This window comes from Entelurus aequoreus, linkage group LG09, assembly GCF_033978785.1.
Source record: "Entelurus aequoreus isolate RoL-2023_Sb linkage group LG09, RoL_Eaeq_v1.1, whole genome shotgun sequence".
Taxonomy (NCBI): domain Eukaryota; kingdom Metazoa; phylum Chordata; class Actinopteri; order Syngnathiformes; family Syngnathidae; genus Entelurus; species Entelurus aequoreus.
Window position 1 is genome coordinate 38,321,261 of NC_084739.1, and position 14,908 is coordinate 38,336,168.

The 14,908-nt window shown below is 38.8% G+C and overlaps 2 protein-coding genes across 6 annotated transcripts in view; one reads left to right on the forward strand and one right to left on the reverse strand.

Annotated features, from left to right (window-relative positions):
* tial1 (TIA1 cytotoxic granule-associated RNA binding protein-like 1) overlaps positions 1–8,201 on the forward strand; it is a 44,181-nt gene extending 35,980 nt beyond the window's left edge. For all 3 annotated transcript variants that reach the window (XM_062058726.1, XM_062058728.1, XM_062058727.1), the window contains exons 6-12: positions 2,011–2,086; positions 2,345–2,456; positions 2,535–2,630; positions 2,704–2,788; positions 2,974–3,097; positions 6,045–6,220; positions 6,347–8,201. In XM_062058726.1, coding sequence (XP_061914710.1) covers positions 2,011–2,086; positions 2,345–2,456; positions 2,535–2,630; positions 2,704–2,788; positions 2,974–3,097; positions 6,045–6,220; positions 6,347–6,470 — 793 coding nt within the window. In that variant the 3' untranslated portion in view covers positions 6,471–8,201. The remainder of the gene's footprint in view (positions 1–2,010; positions 2,087–2,344; positions 2,457–2,534; positions 2,631–2,703; positions 2,789–2,973; positions 3,098–6,044; positions 6,221–6,346) is intronic.
* Positions 8,202–8,605: 404 nt separating this feature from the next.
* Positions 8,606–14,908, reverse strand: pkd2l1 (polycystic kidney disease 2-like 1). 3 transcript variants are annotated; one of them, XM_062057705.1, is made up of 15 exons: positions 14,603–14,908; positions 14,275–14,388; positions 12,260–12,387; positions 11,923–12,176; positions 11,613–11,837; positions 11,321–11,549; positions 11,081–11,251; positions 10,828–11,009; positions 10,630–10,750; positions 10,466–10,564; positions 10,276–10,397; positions 10,082–10,199; positions 9,856–9,989; positions 9,641–9,776; positions 8,606–8,933 (listed from the first exon to the last, which is right to left on the reverse strand). In XM_062057705.1, exons 1-15 carry the CDS (start codon positions 14,874–14,876, stop codon positions 8,820–8,822), a joined length of 2,421 nt encoding a protein of 806 aa, XP_061913689.1. In that variant the 5' UTR covers positions 14,877–14,908; the 3' UTR covers positions 8,606–8,819. The 3 variants fall into 3 exon arrangements, with proteins under 3 accessions (XP_061913689.1, XP_061913688.1, XP_061913690.1); XM_062057704.1 differs by having other exon boundaries at positions 9,641–9,779; XM_062057706.1 differs by lacking the exon at positions 14,603–14,908 and adding an exon at positions 14,495–14,552 and having other exon boundaries at positions 9,641–9,779.

Genomic DNA, 14,908 nt, shown 5'->3' on the forward strand with positions numbered 1-14,908 from the left:
ATATAAGGATCGTTTTGTACCGTTTTGTATGCCATTTTTGTCTTATATAAAGTACATCTTTATTACACATTTTTGACGTCCTGTCCAATACTTTGATCGTAGTTAATCTACATACGGTGTTGATCTGGAAATGTTTTCCTCGGCATTTTGATGGTGTGGGCGTGTGGCACCGAACGGAGATGTTGACATGCGGAGTAAGCACTCTTCATTCACTAGCAGGTGACTTTTCAAATGATGCTACATATTAGCAGTAATGCTACTTTTTGTAGCAATGCTTTTTCCCCACACTTGACAAATTACGGTTGTCTGTTCGACATATTCTCACTTGAAGCCAAACCACCGCCAGACGATGGACCCCCTGCTGTTTTTCTTGGGAATTAATTATTCCTTCATTTGTTACCAGATTCGCACCTTCTTTCTCTCATATTACCACTCGCACCACAGCTAACTTTAGCCATGCTGCTACCTCTCTGCCCCGCGAGGGCGTATACGTATGTGACGTATGTAAGGAGGTGCGCTTGTTGTCTGTGAGAAGGACAGACCAGAAAGAGTGGGAAGAGCCTGTAGTGTAATGCCTGCAGCTAAAAGCAACTGCGTGAGAACGTATACTCGAATATCACAATATAGTCATTTTCTATATCGCACAGAGACAAACCCGCGGTATATCGATATATCGCCCAGCCCTATTATATAAATAAATAAATAAATATATATATATATATATATATATATATATATATATATATATATATATATATATATATATATATATATATATATATACACACTCTAGTATAGAATAACTATCTGCAGTAGAACATTACATTTGTTGTAAGTGGCATTAAAAAGCATTACATTTGCTGATACCTGCTGAAACCCTGCTATAACTATTTTGAGCAAAAATAATTTTTAGGTTAATAGACATAATTTAGGGCAACAGCATTGTGTTTGGTTAGCTGTATCTGAGGTTAAAGTCAATTTAATAACATATAATTTAAAATATGTAAACCTGTATGTAAGAATTGTTAAAATGCATCAGTATAACGAGCCACCAAGGAGGTTTTGCCTTATACTCTTACTATAGGATGGTGCACTTTTACATCTCTGTAACTTGTATGAAAAATGACCGTCCCAAAAAAAAGTGCTACTGTACATTGCAGTTCACTTGCATTTTCTTTTTTTGCTCTGTCAGTCTTTTATTGACTGTTGCTCTTCTTTGCACATTTAGTTTATAGTAAGTGACAGCAAAATGTCAGCTTTGTATATGAACCTGAACAACCTTTAGATGTGGGTCTCAGTGAAGTAATAGCATTTTGGTTATTTTACAGAAATGGACAGGAGCTTGAAGGCTAACATCAAGGAACTGTGCACTCTGGAGACTCAGATGTAGTTTTTTCTCTATTCTATTTTTCCTCTTATGTCTTCATTTGTAGATGCTCTGTTATTACGTGTTATATTGTAGATTATTACATTTGATATTAAATTGTTTCATTTTGAAGTGCAAAGTTTTAACACAAAAGCTCTTCTTCCAAAATTTTCGAAATAGGATATTTTGTCAAAATTTGAATTTGCCTCTTATTGGCGGAAAAGAACTGACCAGGACAGTTTAAAGAAATCTGGCTGTATATGCAATTTCATTATTTTCATCTTCTTGTGCATTCTATATATTTCTAATTTGTAGGAAGAGCACAAAAAGAGTATACCACTGAAGTTAAGAATGCATGAAATTGTATATGATCTTGTTCCCTAAGAAAATTCAAGTTATTTTTTTAGTGTACAAAAAGGTGCTCTTGTGACATGAATTTAATAAAAATTTTGTAAACTGTAGATTGCATGTATACGTTCGTAATTATTGTTTTTTCGTCATTGAGTCAAAGCTCAGTCCAGGGTCCTGCTAGCTACCAGTAATATAGGAGAGTGTAGTGGATTCACGGTGTTTGCGTGGCTGTATTTTGTAGTGTAAATTAATGTGATTGGAGAAGTCGTTGATGTTTTCACATTTTCCTCCAGAGATGCTCGTGTTGTGAAGGACCTGGCGACATGCAAATCAAAGGGGTATGGATTTGTGTCCTTCTTTAACAAACTGGTAAGGCTCCAGTGCAACAACACAGATGAAAGGTTATTTATTTCCCTGTTCATTACTCTACTTTTCATTAACTATAAGTAGAATTCCTTTAACACACACAGTTGTAGTACGGACAAGCTCTGGCATTCTTTAAGAATAACTAGCACAGTGTATTTTTATTATATATTACTTCTACCCCTACTACTACTATTGCAAAAAAAAAATACAGTAATGGATTTCGAAAATTTGCAAGTTAAAGTCCTTGATTTGTGTCTATAGGATGCAGAGAACGCCATTCTTCACATGGGGGGCCAGTGGCTCGGAGGACGTCAAATCCGCACCAATTGGGCAACAAGAAAGCCACCTGCTTCAAAGACGACCTCTCAGGACAGTGAGTTTTAGAGGCAAAAGGAGACTTGATTCCATGCAAAAAAGGTTATTTGTGTCTCAGTTGTTATGTTTTTTTTAGATGGCTCAAAACAGCTAAGGTTTGATGATGTTGTGAGCCAGTCCAGTCCTCAGAACTGCACCGTGTACTGTGGAGGGATCCAGCATGGACTGTCTGGCAAGTAGTCTTCATAGTGTGTGTCTGTCACACTCCACAAATATCCTATAGCATATTTTTTCTCTTGTCTCAGATCAATTAATGCGTCAGACCTTCTCACCATTTGGTCAGATAATGGAAATCAGAGTCTTCCCAGAGAAGGGGTATTCCTTCATTAGGTAATTCTCATTGTCTATTGCAGCATTTTGCCTCTAGATGTCAACCTTACGACTACATTGTATGAACACAACATGTTTATTGATTTAGGGCTATATAAATAAACATTGATTGATTGATTGATTTCATTTGGGACCTATTCTTTTCCTCCTGAGTAACTTGCTTTTGTAACTCTTTTTCTTCAAAGGTTTTCCTCCCACGACAGTGCTGCCCATGCCATTGTGTCAGTAAACGGCACAGTGATTGAAGGACACATAGTGAAGTGCTACTGGGGAAAAGAATCTCCTGATATGACCAAAAATTCACAGCAGGTACGGGAAATGTCCTCTCACAATCAACCTATTTGATTTTAATACAGTATTAATTTCTATATACGGTTTTATTAATCCGTTAAATGTGAATTTTCTGTAGTTGTAAGAAGTTTACATACACAGGCAGGAATGTTACATTAATTTGCCTTTTTTGTATACCTTCTTTTTCCATGATAAACACAATTTTGTCTCAAATTTCAGCCAACTGGGTATTGATTTGGGGTCAATTCGAAGCATATTGTCATTTCATCTAGCAAAACGGACACAGAGCCTAATGCTACAGTCACCATGTTTACATGCACTAAAATGTATTTGATTGTGCTCAACTTTTTAAGAATCAGATTAATACACACACGATGCGATTGAAAACCAAAATTCTCTTGCCTATATTCTTTGATCGGTCAATCAATGGAAGGGGCCATCTACCGCACGTGCCTGTCATAACAACAAAATTCAGAAGAAGAGAACCCAGAGAAAGTAGGGTTTATTTACACCAGGGGTCGGCAACCCGCGGCTCCGGAGCCGCATGCGGCTCTTTGACCACTCTGATGCGGCTCAGCTGCATACTTGCCGACCCCCCGATTTACGCAGGAGACTTGTGGATCTCAGTGCCTCTCTTAGAAAACTCCAAGGGCAATTATAATCATATTTTCACTGTAATTACTAAATTAAGGGCGTGCCCTAAATGCACTGCAGTAATTGTCCTCTATAGCATTTACAAACAGCGTGCCAGCCCGGCCACATGTTGTATGTAGCTTTTACTTGCACACGTAGGAGACAGCAAAGCATACTTACTCATCAGCCACACAGCTTACACTGACGGTAGCCGTATAAAACAACTTTAACACTGTTACGTTACAAATATGCGCCACACTGTGAACCCACACCAAAAAAGAATGAAAAACACATTTCTGGAGAACATCCGCACCGTAACACAACATAAACACAACACAACCAATACCCAGAATCCCATGCAGCGCTAACTCTTCCGGTCTAGATTATACACCCCCGCTACCACCACACCCCCACACACATCAACCCTCCCACCTCCGTGCGTCGGTTGAGCGGAAGAGTTAGGGCTGCATGGGATTCTGGGTATTTGTTGTGTTGTTTTACAGTGCAGATGTTCTCCAGAAATGTGTTTGTCATTCTTTTTTGGTGTGGGTTCAAAGTGTGGCGCATATTTGTAACGTAACAGTGTTAAAGTTGTTTTTGTACGGCTACCGTCAGTGTAAGCTGTGTGGCTGTTGAAGTAGTACGCCTTGCTGTCACTTACGTGAGCAAGCTGAAGCTGCATTCTACATGTGGTCGAGCAGGTAGGTACACTGTTTGGGCAGACTCTAGAGGGCGCCAAAAGCAGTGCCATCACGCCCTGATATTCGGGAGTCTCCCGGAAATAATGAGGGGGTTGGCAAGTATGACGCTATCAAGCGCCATTCATTCAAAACTCGCGGGCCGCACTAACATCAAATTTCCATATTAAGGTGCGTGCCGGTGCGTGCCGGTGCGTGCCGGTGCGTGCCGGTGCGTGCCGGTGCGTGCCGGTGCGTGCCGGTGCGTGTGTCTGAGACCCCTGGTTAACATAGCACAAAGCAATTTAAGCTTTGTATGCAGTGTTTTTCATTTTAAATTTAAATTTTTTTTTTGTGGCTCCCATTATTTTCTTTAATTTGTGAAACTTGCCAAAATGGCTCTTTGAGTGGTAAAGGTTGCCGACTCCTGATTTACACCAACAATGAGGAAAAGTAAAGCTGTCTCTTTTGAAATAAGTCAATATTTTTAAAGTATACGGGTAAAATAAAAACTTACCTGCTGAATAAGGGCCAGCATGTTTTAGAAGAAGCCACTTTTAATCTGATGTTACGCCTGTACATCCCAGTGGGTAGAAATGAATCAAATATCTGTATTTTAACCCCAAAACCTCGCAGTTTAAATTGAAAATAAATGTAAAAAAAGACTAAAATATTACATTTGAATTTGTTCAGTCAGTGATAAGTAGAAAACCATAATGGCAGTAGATAACATGAGTATTTGATGTCTTTCCGTAAATGTGTTTCCGTGTGAGAAAAACTACACTGGTCTGCTTAATCAAACTTAATACCATAGTGAAGTAAGAATGGAATGTCCATAAACAACATTGAGACATCATTGACGTGTAATCAATCATCAAATAATGCGTAGCGAAAAGTCTGTTTACAATGGTGATTTTTTTTTCCTATGCCTCCGAACACCACCCACAACGGTATGGGGCGGTATAGCTCGGTTGGTAGAGCGGCCGTGCCAGCAACTTGAGGGTTGCAGGTTCGATCCCCGCTCCCGCCATCCTAGTCACTGCCGTTGTGTCCTTGGGCAAGACACTTTACCCACCTGCTCCCAGTGACACCCACACTGGTTTAAATTTAACTTAGATATTGGGTTTCACTATGTAAAGCGCTTTGAGTCGCTTGAGAAAAAGCGCTATATAAATATAATTCACTTCACTTCACAACAGCCAAAGCAGATATCATGTAAACACACATTAAAATGTTACTGACCGCATGTAAGAGCTGTGGAAAACTGTTATTCATTAAAAAACTATTGACATTTCTAACTGAGCTTGCCAACAATTTAATTTGAGAGTGCATGAAACAGGGATGTCACAAGAAAGTGTGAAAAACAGGAAGAATTCTCAAAGGGCAGGTAAATGTCATTGGTGTTGGGTTTAAAAGACTTATCCTGACTTTTTTAAATGTTGTTGTCATTGTGGCCAAATAGCTCAATCTTTGTTTTGTCTGACTATTAAACTTTTGTCCAGAAAGCATGTGTGTAGCTGCCAATTTCAGTCTTGCTTAAAAGAATCGCTTTTGGAGAAAGATCTTCCTCCTTAGTCGTTACCTTCTAAGTACATACATTGTATATATACATCATTGTTTTATTGCCGTAATGCATGTTTTTGTCTGTTCCACAGGTTGAGTATGGTCAGTGGGGGCAGTGGAATCAGCTTTATGGGAGTACACAGCAACAGCAGCAGCAACAGCAACAGCAGCAGCAGCAGTATGGGCAGCAGTATGTGTCAAATGGATGGCAAGTTCCTTCCTACAGCATGTACGGACAGTCATGGAACCAGCAAAGTTTTGGAGTAGAGTGAGTTTCAATAAATTCATGCCTCTTTTCATTAGAAACAGTAATGCTGAAACCGCTAAAATGACATGTAAGTAATAATTTTACCTAAAAGTATTCTGACTATCATTTTTTTGTGGCATTTCACAGGCAGTCACAGTCACCTGCCTGGGTTGGAGGATTTGGCTCTCCGTCAGCTCAGGCGGCTGCTTCGGCAGGTTCAACCGTGTCCAACCTGACCAACTTCAACATGGCTGGGTACCAGACACAGTGAACTGGTCCTAAAACAGGTGTAATGAGAAGACAGCGGCCATATTTTCAAAGCCTATAGTTGCCCACAAGAACTGGTTCAACCAATATTTTAAATGATAGTGTCCACCTCACTAAAACTTTTAAGAGTATTTGGTCTGAAAAGGTTTTGCTCTATAAACATGCTGAACTCTAGCCAAAATTATCCTGTCTTACACATAATTTCCCCTTTTTTAGTATGATTAATTTTAGCTAGAATAATGAAAATTTTTTGAGCTTCAGAGAGTAGGTTTTTGTTTGCATTCTAGGATGTGGTATTCATTATCCCAGATAAATATACCAACAACAAACACACTTGTGCTCAACACATCTAACACTTAAGCAGTGAACCGCGCTTGGATCACAGCAAAGAGACAATAGGTGGGAACACTGCTGAGGTAGATGGAATACTGAACTTCTGGCTTTTGTAAATGTGGGCTAAAACCCTTAAGAACAGCTCAACCAATCCTCCCCAACACATCTTAAAATTTGAGCTAAAGCTTTAAGAAAAAAAATACGTTAGTGGGTCACTCGCTGTAATCTCAATGAAATATAAACAAATCTTACATTATTTTAAAACCTCTTGTTTGGTCAAAAAGCAGCAATATAAACACAATGTTCTTCACACTTTGAAAATAAACTAAATATTTTGAAAGTTTGTTAGTTGCGGTCTTGTCACAATGTTTATGTACTGCTTGTGCTCGGGGCGTTTTCTATTTTATAGAAAACCTCAGTTTTTAATTTCTGTACAGATGGTTTCACATGTAAGCATCATTGCTTCAATGGCAATGAGCCACGGCAACCTTAAATAGTTGGCTTGTCTTCAGCCAACAGCCATAAATTCACTTTGTTTTTGATATGAATGACAAGTGCTTTGTGAATAGAACTCAACCATTTCTATACAGTGCTGTGGCTTGAAATAATTAATTGATAACACGTTGAGGCATTTTTCAGTTTTATATACAACAAAAATAACTATTTCAGTTCCTTAAGCTTTTTTTTCTTCTAAGTGATCAACAGCATGTTATTAAGTTTTGATATGGTATCGAGGAACTGTCCATAGCAAAGGAAAAGCTCCAGGATAGGCTCATGAGAAAAATGTCCTTTAAGGTGTTTCAGGGCTGGTTTCCTAGAGGAATGTCAAATAATAAAAAAAAAGTTCTCTTGCTTTTTCCTCAGCTAGTATAACCTTGGCATTAGCCTCCTAGATCTTTAGCAAAGAACATCGATTAGTATTGCATGTTGGTTGAAAGGATTTATAATGATGTTTTTAGGGGGATATGAGACCTTACTTTTGCCTCTCTGATCACTCCGACTATAGGCAAGTTGATTTAATTGTATTGCTGCCATTTTTGCAGTGTTTAATGACTGCTATAGTAAACATACTTTATGATTTCATTTTGGGGGGCAGTGTCTGTGGGTGGGAGCGGCAGGGGTAAATCTCAATAATGTAATTAAAGTATGAATGCCACTTAGCTGATTTGAGCAACCTCACATTTTCCATGGAAGATTTGGCCATTTTGTTGAAGTAGCTGGTTGCAGATGTTTTAGCTTGGAATTGTGCACAATTGTGTAAATGTAATATATTTGTCGCATAAGATTTTGAATGTACTGACAAACAATGTGTACAACAGAAGTGATGTTTCATAGACGCTGGCAATGGTTTTCATTTTAAAACACATCTAGTCACATCAAATAAAGACATGTCCAAACCAGATGATTTTGTATGTTTAATAGACACTTATTCATCTGCATTTACAATGTTAACGCGCCTCTCATTCTAAACACAACTCAGCTTGTCTTGATTTGAGCATGGGCAGCTCAACACCTGGATAAATGTGATTTATGATTATTAAACTATTTATTACATAATATATATAAAAAAAGAGCAAATAACTTGCGGACAGTACAAGGCCAACTTAAAATAGTAAAATATTTTTTAAGCAATCACTACTTTTAGCTAGCTTTTTGGTGATTAATATTAGATATATTGCACAAAAGTATTTCAGTATATACTAAACACTTAAAGTGTGTGTGTATATATATATGTATATATATATACATATATATAATATATATTTATGTAGCAGCTACAATACTTAATTGTAGTTGTCTAAATATTTGAGCCTAACATTAATTTTATTTGTAGCTCTCATGCAATTTTCTAGAAAGCAAATTGAAAAACAAATGTACACAATATATACATATTTCGGCATGTGCTTCCAACAAATCTTGCAAGTTTCAGGAACGAGATATCACGTTTAAAGCACTAAATATTTGTTCTGTTAACTCATTCGCTATGGCAGACCTTTGTTCGTTATTCCTCAGGGTTTGATCACATATGGCAGTCGTAAGTGGGGATGGTACGAATCCTCCCTGATGACATTGCAGGCTTTGTCCCTCGGTCCACACAGATAAGGATGCTCCCGTCTGAGGCAGTTTGATCAGCCTGCTCAGTGGTCATTAGAAAGAAATGGACATGCAGTTTTACTCAAAACTATTGTAAATTAAATTTATTTGGTAGCATTTTTACCACTACAGCGGTACCTCGTACGAAAACTAAATACATTTTTCATGTCGGAAAATTTCCATGCCCATTCACCAGACCCATGAATTAAGACACCCAAAAATACTAATCCTGAAGGTATGTTATGAGTTCTTTTTTTATTTCAATAGTGTTTCTCGCCATTAAGTGTTGCGTCCAATTTTCTTGTCAAAAAGTGGGTTATTTTTGCAGTCATACTAACAAAAAACAAGAACACAGACTTGTGTTGTAATTGTATTATTTATCAAAGAACTACAGAATGAAACGGTGCTATACGGATTTCCGGGTGGAGGGGAGAGCTTGCTAACTGAGGCACCTTTTATATTAAAGACACATGAGGATTGTTGGCCTCACGCAGTGTATTAATAACACAAAAATACTTAAGTCACAAAGGCGTGGGATTCTTTATTTGGCCACTCGATTCCGTGTAGTGACAAGCTGGCAGACCAACAAATGCGCAATGTTTGGCTGCGCGAAATCCGAGACGGTATACGAAAACTGTGGCAACCATTTGGCAGAAATTTCTGTCAAAGCGGGGCGTATAAAAACGGAGGTACCACTGTATCTAAAATATTTTAATAAGTAGTGTAAATAATTGCATCTATACTTACAACATGATTGGTCTGTTTGCCAGTGGTTTTATTTCCTTCAGTTACATCTTTTATCCCAGTTTTCTCCAAAATCAACTCAATCTTGGCTGTGATGCCAGACATGGCGCTTTCAAGGTGGAGGACCTGCCTGGATAATCTGCTATTGACAGAAAGCGAAAGTCAAGGTACAGTAACTCAATTCATGTCAGATGTTATGGTTCAACTATCAATATCACCTTAGAAACTGTTCCCGATCCATAAAGTGGTGAGCAGTGTTGCTCTTCTGCTCACTTAAGGTCACAGGAACCTTTGCTCCTAAATCTTTCCCATAGTTAATTCCAAGATTGTTGAGTTCAGCACAAAGGGCATCCTGTGAAATTTGAGATAAATCTGTATCATGCTTTTACATAAAAGTCTTTGACATGAAGACGTTCCAGATTTAGTTCATGTTTTTCGACAGACCCTCTTTTCTTCCAATTCTGTTTTCATTCTTTCTTGTTCATCTTCGTCTAGTATTTGGTTACCGTCACGGTCAAACTGAGAGAAAGCTGCAGAGATTTCATGATCAGCATGTCCCATCCTGTAAATTTATCAGAAGGGTGAGGATTCCTTTTGAAACTTTGGGACATCAAGATGCTCTCCTTTTTAAGACTTACTCTTTCAAGGTTTCTCTAAAATCTTTGAATTCAATTTCGCCAGATCCAGACCATAGAGCCCTCTGAACGTCGGATATTTTCTCATTTTTCAGTTTCAGCTTCATGAATGTCTTCATATAGCTCTAAATCAGAAGATAATCCAAAGGATACACAATCATATCATCATATCCCACTTCACCATTTATGTTACCTGTTTGATGATGTCAGTAATTTGGAGCTCATCTTTTTGGGATGAGAGCTCCTCCTTCACCTCAGAATATGTGTCATTTATGATGGCAAGGAACATGTTCTATGGAAAAATAAATCGCTTACGATTACGATATAATTTACCAGCAATTTACCAAATTTACTTACCAGCAGAACAAAGAAAACGAAGAAAACGTAGGTTACAAAATAAATTGGTCCAAGGACTCTGTTTGCGCGGTCAATGGCGTCATAATCAAAGTCTCCTAGAATGATTCTGAACTGGGTAAAGCTGCAGGGAAATGATGAAAAGATAGTGATTTAGCCTGTGCGCCACATTGTTTTGATAGGCTCCTGTTGTTGACATACATGCACTTGACAAAGGTGCTGAAGGATTCAACCTCTGTACCAAAGAGAAGATATCCGAGCTGAGCATACGCGAAGAACACAATGAAGAACATTATAGCAAAGCCTACGATGTCTTTTGCACAGCGACCCAGTGTGGACGACAGCTGGGTCATGGTCTTATTGAAACTGATGTACTTGAACACCTACATGGACAAGAAGAACACATTATTTTAGAACTACTAAATGCTGAGAGTGCAATATGGCAGTACTTCACCTTGATCCATGCAAAGAACAGATTGACTGCATTCATATTGTTGTATTGTGTTTGCCAGAATGCCAGAAACTCAAAGTCTGCGTAGGTTTCTGGTTGATCCAACAATTTTCCAAGCAATTTGTCAACTTTGACAGTACGGAAGATATTGAATACAATGGCAACGATGGCAAGCTGGAAAATAAACATATTTTAGTGTATGAATCTTATTTAAACTTTCTAGTGTTCCTTGTGTGCTCTTACCAGAATGACCACTATGTCGAGTATGTTCCAGATGCTTTTAAAGTACGAAAACTTGTGTATTCGAAGCTCAAGAATCTCCTCTACAACATAATAGAGGATGAATAAACAGAAGATCATCTCACAGCCAAGGATGAAGTAATCCCAGTAGTTGATGTATCGAATCAATTTGACAGTTCGGATCTGGTACGAAGGGATCGCTCCACCAGTTGCTGGGAATTCAACCACCAACCTTTCGACAAAGCAAAGGTAAACAGAATGTAGGAACTAATCAATTTGTGATTGCAGTTTGTACCTGATGACGCAGAACATGTTGATATTTGCATTGTAAGTGGAGAAGTCAATGAAGACCGCCCTGGTTCCGCGGTCCAGCCAAAGGTTCTCCTCCAGCTCTCTCAGTACAACTGTACTTTCGTCCTTTGTCCGACCTAGGTCTTGGTAGTATCCCGCTCCACTGTAGGTGGTCAGCAAGCCCCAGTGAGAGGAACCCTTGATGGCTTTCTCAGTGTTGAAGCTCCATCTGCAGAGCAAAAGGTAGGATATTTCAAACCTAAAGAAGAACAAATTCAGCGTTGAACCTGCAGTGACAAAAAGGAGTAGCTAACGCGGTGCCGTTGATCAGGCCAAAGCTGAGATCGTTCTCCTTTTTGTCGTTGTAGACATCATAACATCCTGTGATCTCATCCTGGAAGTCCTTGTGAACCTTGCAGGAGTTGTTCTTAATTTTGATCTGCCTCATCCTGGGGAGCCCCAGTAACATGTTCTCATAGTAGATGAAGGACTGGTCTCCACTGTCCATGGACTGGTTGTTGTACCATTTGGTCCAGTAGAGTCCATCTAGAAGTGGTTCTTGGGCAAACTAGTCCCAAAGAAACATGTTGGAAATGTCACTGATTCTTACGTGGTAACCACCGTAAGAGAGGAATATGCAGAAATACTCACAGTCCAGAAATCGGCCATTGTGCTAATGGATTGAAACTTTACCCCACTTTCGCCGGCTGTATTGACAAACAGGTCTGTCATGGCTTTAGTGTAATAGTAGGTGCTTGAGTTGGTCATGCCGTATGTCACTGAAAGACAAAATCATGACATTGTTAAAGCCTTAACACTGATCCCTATCTGGCTTTGCTCAGGCTCCTCTCTAAACGTCGGTGCATTCAGTCGTCCCAAGATAAGAGTGCTCACTCACACGCAGGACACATTGAACATTTGTTGTTTAGGCGTGTTTATATCGCAGCTATCAATTGGATCCAGATTAAAGGGTTTGGTAATTTGTTTGAGGAGAGAGAAGACCGTCCTGACTCAAATAGCCCTCATCAAACAATGTCAATGTAACTCAGACAAAGAAACAATAGACGAGGTTGAATGCTCTTATCACTAAAAGGCAGGAGTGCTGTGGTCATGTCCCTTTTAACAGCTAATGGTCGGATGGACAAAGGCGCTCTCAAGTGGAGGGATGGGGACGGTATTTATAGTCTGCATAAAGGCTTTCTGTAATACACTTTCATTAGATTTTTTTTTTTATATCAAACAAGGGAAAACATTTGGTAATTTGGGTTAATCAACTATCTCACCGTGAGATGATAATTCAGTGTAGGGATAGGTGATGTGGCCTAAAATCAATATCACGATGTATTATTTAGTATGTGAATAATAATGGAATAATTTCAAAATTGGTTAAGTAAGCTTCTTTGTTGGCTGCTGACGTATGCGGTAACAAATTGCGCAATTTCCAGTTGTATTATTTTCTCAAAACTATTATGAATCTACTTGCTAATTTACTCTTAATATCTGGTTACTTCTACACTTCTATTAAAATGTAATAAACACTTATTCTTCTGTTGTTTGGATACTTTACATTAGTTTTGGTGATTCTACAAATTTGGGTATCAATTTACAGGGGCAGTTTTGGTTATACCAATGCTGATACTGCTACTTTAAATTTCTAAGATCATTGAATTATCACATTTTTCATCACAATTATAATCAGACAAAAACGCAGGATGCCTATGTAACAATATCATCATCAGAAATGATTGGCTCTAATATAAATCTGTTGGATTTTGCCCTTAGCGTCCTCCTGGGTTTGTAAATGATAACAAAAACGAGAAAACATTTTTTGATAATAAAACTATTAATCTAACCACTGTAGTATCGACCCAAAATTGGTATACTTTGTACCGTTCCCGTTTATTTGTTTCGTTCCGCCCACCTTTGTTGTTCAAGAGTTCTAACTTGTGGTTAGCAGTTATCATATCTTTCTGCAGTCTGTAGTGTAACATGTTTAGCTATTCCTCATCCTTCTGGGATGATACTTGTAAGAAACGTAGTAAGATTGCTGACTTAGAAGTGACTTTGCACTGTGGAGGTATGTTAGACTAGAATGCTACATTGTATTGACGATACGTTTATTCACTTTGTAATTGATCTCATTTATATCCCACAGCTCTAATTCAGTGTGTATTTATATTCTTACATTATATTATGATAATGAAAAGTTAGGATACTTTTACAAGTAAAATGCCTGTCAACCCTCCAGGTTCCCCCAGCAACTTTCTTTCTCTGCGCTCTCTCGTTTTTAAATAGGTTCCGTTAAATTTGCCATATCATAACTTTAAAAATCTTTCAGAAAAATTATCTCGGGTAGTGCATGAGCAGCAGAGCAATCTGCGTAGGCAATGGTTGAACACATTTGCAGGCAGTAGGCAATCTGCTTACTTGTCAGCTGTGTGAACCACTGCACTATCAATGGCACATTTAATAGCCATGACTTGCAAGCATAACAAAATTAGGACCAGGGTGGGTTGCTAATACTGCAAATATACTATTTATTGTTTTTTTTGGACATTTTATTGGGCTGAATCAAGGATTTCAAGTATTGTACCAAAATATGAATGCATTTTAGTTTCATCAACTTCAAGGGAGTACATTGGAATTGAGTTGGTATGATTACTCACATAGACAAATATCCACCAAAAACACCACATAGACCATTAACTCTCGTAGAGTGGTGCGGACAAACAGTTCCCTGTTATCTGACGTGTTCTCAGTCAGTGTGGTGCCCCACAAGCCTAACAAAAAAAGAAATGTCTGTTTAACAAATTTAGGAAATCATTTTGCAATCCTTCACATGAAGTTGAGTGCTACTGTGTATACTTAAGTCATAAGATGACCCACCTTTGATGAAAGAAGAGCAGCCTTCATGAGGATTTTATCAGCCAACTGTGGCTCTTCTGGGAACGGAGTGCTACTGTGTATATTTGATTAAGTCATAAGATGACCTACCTTTGATGAAAGAACAGCACCCTCTGCGCTCCTTCATGAGGCTTTTATCAGCCAACTGTGGCTCTCCTGGGAACGGGCTCGTGGTGTCCACATTGTACATGCTTTCCATGGAGCCCTGAAACGGGGGCTTAGGGTTGTAGACGGTGTTGACAGCTCGAGGCAACGGTGGTGGGGAACCGCTGTAGCCCTGGTTCACCCACGAACCCATATTTTCCAACTCACACTCAACCTGGCTGGTCAGGTGGCTGCCGGCCCGATTGTTTAGAGTCTTCATGTTGCAGCTGAGCAGTGCGGGTAGCTTTTACC

What these genes read in the sequence shown, in the direction of transcription:
- pkd2l1 (XM_062057704.1), bottom strand. Translation starts at nt 14,876, where the DNA reads ATGAAGACTCTAAACAATCGGGCCGGCAGCCACCTGACCAGCCAGGTT. An exon ending in TGTTCTTTGCATGGATCAAG is followed by an intron (nt 11,010 to 11,080) that starts GTGAAGTACTGC and finishes TTGTCCATGTAG; the next exon opens with GTGTTCAAGTACATCAGTTT. An exon ending in AGCACCTTTGTCAAGTGCAT is followed by an intron (nt 10,751 to 10,827) that starts GTATGTCAACAA and finishes ATTTCCCTGCAG; the next exon opens with CTTTACCCAGTTCAGAATCA.